Genomic DNA, 6,817 nt, shown 5'->3' with positions numbered 1-6,817 from the left:
AGGTTGTAGTTTGGAACTTTCAGTAGACACTTTTAAGGAGATCGAAGATTTCTGGTAGGAACATAGTAATGAATGAGGTCTTGAAGATACTTGGGAGACATTATCGCACGTGCGATCCTACTCTCAACATGCAACCAGTGAAGACTCTTGAGCATAGGACGAATATAATCATACTTCCTGGATCCCACTATCAAACGTGCTGCACAATTCATAGTACGGCATTACAATTATCAAGTCTGGACGTGACTAGTGAATGACCAATGATATCAGTAGCATGTTGAGATATGTATTTACTGTGTTGAGATATGTCTACTAATTGCCCTAATGCTACTTAGGTGAAGAAAGGCAGATTTGTTGATCCATGGTCAACTTATGGTCACACATGACACCGAAATTTCTAGCACATTCGGTAGGCAGAATCATTTCATTTCCAACAGCAACGGAAAGAAGAGGCGGCATTTGTCTGTGTTTAGGATGAACAAGAAGTTCGGTTTTATTATCATTTAATTTCAAAAATTAAAGATTTCGCATCTGCCTATACACGCATGACCCTGCTGAGAACGAAAAGATAGATAAAGCTGGGTATCATCTGCATACTTGTGATATGATATATTATGACGTCGAACAATATCACCAATTGGAGAAATATACAGGGTAAACACGATTGGTCCAAGGACGGAGCCTTGTGGGACTCCGAAAGCTTGATAACACCAAGATGATGATTTGGCGTTTACAACTACAGCTTGACAATGGTGCGATAGATATGATTCAAACCACTGTAGAACCTTCCCTTTGATGCCAAATCTGTTAGCGAGTGTGTATAACATGGTGGAATGGTCAGTTGTGTCGAATGCGGCACTCAGGTCTAACATGAGAAGTATAACAGAGAAGCCACTGTCGAGAGCCATCAATAAATCATTCTGCGGGCGAAGGAGTGCTGTTTCCGTACTATGACATTTTTTGTAAGCAGACTTGTAGATGTCATTCAAATCGGCTTTTCCCACAATCTTTGATATAAAAGGGAAGATTTGCCACCGGTCGAGAGTTTTATACGTTTGGGTCAAGAGATGTCTTCTTCAGACTCGGTGTCATGACTGCACTCTTAAACTGGTTGGGCACAGTAGACGTCGATAAGGAGAGGTTCACAATTTTAGTTTTAAATGGCAAGAGCACAGGCAGACACTGCTTTACCATCTAAGTAGGTAACTGACCAGACACACAAGACTTTGACGACGATAACTTGATCAACTTCTCAACATCAGCTCAGGAACAGAAGCGAACTCAACCAAATCAGGCTCCGGGAAGGAAGAAACTACTGAAGAAACCACTCAAGGTGGAAGATAAACACAAGAGGAAAGATTTCGTCGTATGGAAGTAATTTCCTCGATGCAGAAGCTGGCAAATTTATCAGAAAGCTCATCAGTTGGAAGATCAGGTAGTTTAGATTCAATCTTGCGACAAAGTAGGTGATCCATTATTTTGAACAGTCCCTTCTGGTTACCGCGGTTCTGATCAATAACAGTAGCATAATAATACTCCTTGCTTGAAGATAGCATATGCATTGTAATCATCAGGGCATTTAGTCTTGCGCCAACGACGTTCAAGCTTTGTTCTGCGTTTCTTCACACAGTGACTTCCTCTCAATACCAGGGCGCAGCTGGTCTGATGGTAATTACTTTGGATTTTTGAGGAGCATGTTTGTCCAGAACCTGACGAAGTGCATTATTTTAGTGGTCAGAAATTTCAGATAGATTATTTACGGGTGCTGTAGCTACGAAAGTTAGGAGATCACTTGAAGAAGATTCCATATCTATAGCACGGAGTTTGCTATAGACAATCGTTTTCACCTAAAAGGTAATGCACAGTGACCAGCATAATGATCAAATAGTCCAGCATCATGTATGTGGATACCAGAAAATATATAATGAGACAGCTTAGCCTGAGATCATTAAGTCAAGCGTATGCTGACTTCGATGGGTAGGAGAATAAACGTGCTGTTGAAGACCAAATGTTTTAAAATGCCTAGAAATTTGGATACACAGGATGTCTCAGGTTGATCCATATAAATGTTAAAATCACTAGAAACCAGTAATAAACTTCCAAACCCAGAGAAACCCGCCAAAAGGTCAGAAAATTCCAAGAAAAAATCATCGGGACTGCAGTTCGGTGGTAGATAAATGACGATAATCCTGAAGCTTTTGGTAGATGTAATGCAGATAACCTGTATGTATTCGAAGGATTTTACATTCACAATTTCCTCTTGCTTTATTCTGAGGCTCGTTTTAAACAGAAGACCAACGCCACCACCACGACCTGAAGACCAGGTATTGTTGATAAATCTATGACAAGTAGGAGTAAGTTATTCAATTAATACTCCATCATTATCACCGGGTTCCAGCCAAGTCTTGGTGAATGCAAAATGGTCAATATTTTGATCCACTGTGTAATGTTTGAGAGAAAGAACTTTATTTCGAACAGAACGCGAGTTGAGATAGCAGACATTTACACTTTGTTTACTTCTCATATGCAAATCTTCCTTATCGTTGGAGGTTACAAATGCAATATTTAATTTGCTTGGCGTGTGTGATAGAGTTCCTGTCGACGAAAGACAGCTCTGAAAATCAGAACCAACAGAAATAGGGCGTTTACTTCGAAGCCGAAGATGATTCCCTCCACGTTGACCTTTTCTAGAAGCCAGAAGCCAGAAAGTACAGCGATGAAAGCGCATTGCAGGTTTGGCTTGGTAGGGGTGGATGCAACGAGGGTTGAACAGACGTTAAAGCCTTCCTCTAGATTTTCCAGGAATGTTTCAGAGAAAAGAGAGTATTTCTCGCGTATATAAACATGTTCCAAGCACACAAAAGCTGAGTATATAATAGGTCAGGTATTAAAAACGTTAAAACTGAACAAGCAAAAACCTAATAACAAGACAGAGCTCTCAACATTTGTGGCATCCAGTGGCGGCGCTCTGGAGTTGCGGCGCGATTACGTGTTTATCCATCCAGTAGCGGTGCGATTACATGTTTATCATGGAGGGAAGCCCGTTCATTGCCGCGACAAGTAACAATCAACAATTTCCCATTCGGTTAAAGTTCAATTTAATAAATCGTTCCTGTCAACAGAAATTGCGCTTAAAATATAGTTTATATGTGGACAAAAATGTAATTTAGTCTGGTAGAAGATTCTCTTGTAACTTCGCTTGTTCTCGATAAGCAACTGTTAACCAATCAGGATCATTTAATCATGCCCTCTTGATTGCCAAAAGTACTCTCGTGATGAAGGAAAAATGCGCACGTATGTGATAATACAAAATTTCAGTACAAGAAACATTCATATTCCCAGATCCTATTCATGTCGAACATGATTTCTATTGACCTAAGAGTTTTTTTTTTGCTTTGTTATACTCAAGAGTACACTATAGCACCAACATAAAAATGTGATTTCTCAACCTTAAAGGCATCGGTGTTTGAAATTGTAACCTGAACAAACTTCTTTTTATATCTCTTAGGAGTAAAGGTCAAGGTGGACGCCAGAATAAAAATCAAATTTACCTGCCAGAATAAGGTCATGTCCATTCACTGCATCCAACCGAAAGTCATAAAAGTTGTCCACGCAATATACTCCCGCCACCAAATAAACGTTTGCAGTCGTACAAGCGCTGAATACTGTGACCCAGTGAATAGAACGACTGTGGTAATGAGCCTTTGTGATGGACAAGTTAAGTGCGACGTCAGTGTGAACCAGTGCACGATGGGTAATTATTGTGTCACTGCTTTGCCCTATCTGACTGTATATTACTCCTGCGGTAAGTCACTTGCTCAAAAATCTACACTCACATTGCTTGTCTCAATCGTAAATAACGAGAACGGGTGCGTTGATTCAAACGTTGGCCGTGTAGCTGTTATATTTGAACAGAGATGTCTATTAGAGGGTGAAAATTGAAGACAGATATCTCTGTTCAAATGGAACAGTAAACGTTGCCCTTCTCCTTACTTGCACATGTCCCTTCCCGTGAAATGAAATCTGGAATTCCTTCGGCCTTTGTAGCTCTGCCGGTAGAGCAAAGGTGATCAAATCCAGAGGCCATAGTATTTTTCTGTCCTAATGCGTGCCCATTTCCAATACTGCGGATACCGCTCAGATGGATTACATGGGAATGAAGGTAGCACTTAAAAGTTACATTCCAATTGATACCTCTGCTCAAGAGAGAAAGTTATATAATCAAGCAAAGCTATGATCCTCGCAACCCTCTTATATATTTTGGTCTCGTGCCCATGGTCGCAGAGCCACTGATAACTAATCACGTGTCTTCTTTAAAATTTCCTCGCATCATGACCACGGGCTAAATTAAGATTAAAAAAATTATCATTGGAGGAGGCTCATATGGAGTGGATGTTTCCTCTCCCCCACTCATTCCCTCTTGATCTGCTTCATTCTTAGTTTGGCCCATTTGTTAGTGACTAAAGTTACCCTGCATTTCGACATTTCACAACAGTTCATTCTGCAAATTTAGTTTTCAATCACTCTCCATCTTCAAACTCCAATATTTAATTTCAATTCCCAGTCAGGATGAGATTTGCATAACGTTTGAACAAACCGCCGGACGTCGACTTGTTTTGACTCGTATATTGCACACTCTGGCGTTAATGTCAAAATAATAAGAGAACCCTATGTTAATTAGTAGCCATTTCTCGTTTTACCAGGACTATATATCTCAGTTTCTGGAACGAGTTTGGTATCCAGGGTCAACGATGGCTTGGCTGGAAGTAAATTCTAACTAATAAACGATTTATTCCTAATAGTATTAAACTGTATTAATCTTGTATTGATAGTTAAGCATGGTTTCATCAAACATCAGAAATTACATTTGCCTTGAAATTTCTCAGAATTATTTTAATTAATAAGCACTGGTATTTATTTTAGAAATGCCTCTCCCAACAATACCTGTCAAGACGTCCACCATGATTTTGACCAGGCAAATAGCATCCTCCTGTCCAAGTCCAACGCCTACAAAGAAAACTGAGTCTTCAAGACCTCTTGTTGTGGAAGTATTTCACGAAGGTTTAATCCGGTACAACGGCGCGTGTATTTGCAAACATTTGGGATTTTGGGTTGCCTCGTCTACCTTGGTATTTCTGCTGTGACCGATGTTGCGTACATGGCGATTAAGGCCATTATTGATTTGTATAAGCCCACGAAGAGAAATTTAAAAAACATAAACGAACCAACTCCCTTTGCTCCTGCATTCCCATGTTTGAACTTGGCTGGAAGATTTTGTACCAGCTCAATCTTAGCAAGAGCAAGTGGATGGTCTTAGTAACGACCCAGATTCACTGTCGTAGACCTGAGCCTTAATTTGTACGATAGGGCTTGTACTCATAAAGATTCAGGGTTTTGTTTAACTACTTCCTTAACTTCGTTAACACCCCCTGCACCCTCCCCCTAGATACGCCCCTGCAGATTTAGAACATATTGAAGTAAATTTGGATCCAAGCTTGTCTTTCTCTCTTCTCCAAAATTGTACCTGTTGTAAAAAATTCAAAAGTAGTTTCAAAGTAGAACAGCTCAGTGTAAAGCTGCTTTTAATTCATGGCTTATCTACGACAATCAACTTGATGAACGAAAATGACAGATTGATAGTTGTGTGTTTACGTGCTCTTTAAAACGTAGTGTGGGGTAATTTCACATTGTTCGCAGAGGAAAGGACAAAATACCACAGCTCTAATTTTGCAAGGGCTAGGCGCGTGTTTTTGTGGCTATAGTCACTTCACGTTGACTAAGTGAACATTCATCATTTTGTAATCAATAAAAGGAAGCAATTGGAAAAAATTGTAGCAATCTCCGCATTCTTTTGAGAATGAAAAACCACACCTTTTCGAAATTACGAGTTACTTGAAAAGCATCTGTCTGACCTTTTACGACTGAGAAAACCTCTAAATACAATCTGATTCAATCATCCACGCTCTTCATTGTGCTTTCGTCTTCTTCAAACGGCTTGGAAACAAGAATTTTAGGTCGAGAAATCCAGATATTATGAAATTAAGCCAAATGTCTTCTTCACCCCTTGCTTGGATCCCGCTATTGCAAGTATTTCTGGATTATTCCGTCTTGTTCGCGATGTACAATACCAAGAGAAAGTTAGTGTTTTATCTTGACAGTACTGAAACTGGATGGGTACGAACGGTTTTGAAGTAAAAACAGAAAATAAATGGTTCATTGGTACATGCTCACGTTGTCGCCAAAACCTTAAATTTAGTGATTTTTAATTTTTCCCTTTTTAACCAATGATATTCTTGCTTTGTGGTTGTCGTTGCTGTAGCCGTCTTCTTTGCTTAAACTCCATTATCACAAACCCACGACCTTGCCGTAATTTGTCTGTCACCCATGATTAAAATGTTAATATACAGATTTAGCCAAGCCTAAAAGCGGAGCTCCCTGGTTATTTATTCTTACTGCCTGTGAAAGTGAAAGTTACTTTGCAATTCACAAGTTTGACAATAATCTTTTCTTGAACCGCATGAGTTTTAAAATAACCCAACCTCAGCGAGCGAATGGAAAAGGAAAAAAAAGCCATTTCAGAGTCAACTGTTAATAGCCAGCGAAGAGTCTGCCTTTTGGTCGAGGGTCGAGGGTCGAGGGTCGAGGGTCGAGGGTCGAGGGTCGAGGGTCGAGGGTCGAGGGTCGAGGGTAAATGGTCGAGCGTCGAAAATTTATTCAAAATTATTTTCAAATTATTTCTTAACTTCGTCAACTCAAAAGTTCACAGGCTCGTGTTTAGTCGAGTTTCCGGTGCCTGTTTTTGCCGCATTTGGGTCAT

At 40.0% G+C, this 6,817-nt stretch overlaps 1 protein-coding gene across 1 annotated transcript in view; it reads left to right on the top strand.

The window, feature by feature from the left end:
• The window catches only part of LOC137997171 (uncharacterized), a 10,759-nt gene extending 4,320 nt beyond the window's left edge, over positions 1 to 6,439 (top strand). Inside the window, exons 2-3 of the mRNA XM_068843006.1 lie at positions 3,509 to 3,805; positions 4,924 to 6,439. Coding sequence (XP_068699107.1) covers positions 3,509 to 3,805; positions 4,924 to 5,144 — 518 coding nt within the window. The 3' untranslated portion in view covers positions 5,145 to 6,439. The remainder of the gene's footprint in view (positions 1 to 3,508; positions 3,806 to 4,923) is intronic.
• Positions 6,440 to 6,817: the final 378 nt, after the last annotated feature.

The sequence above is a fragment of the Montipora foliosa genome, chromosome 3, assembly GCF_036669935.1.
Source record: "Montipora foliosa isolate CH-2021 chromosome 3, ASM3666993v2, whole genome shotgun sequence".
Taxonomy (NCBI): domain Eukaryota; kingdom Metazoa; phylum Cnidaria; class Anthozoa; order Scleractinia; family Acroporidae; genus Montipora; species Montipora foliosa.
Note: the sequence above shows the minus strand (reverse complement) of the source record. Positions and strands in the feature narration are given on the sequence as shown.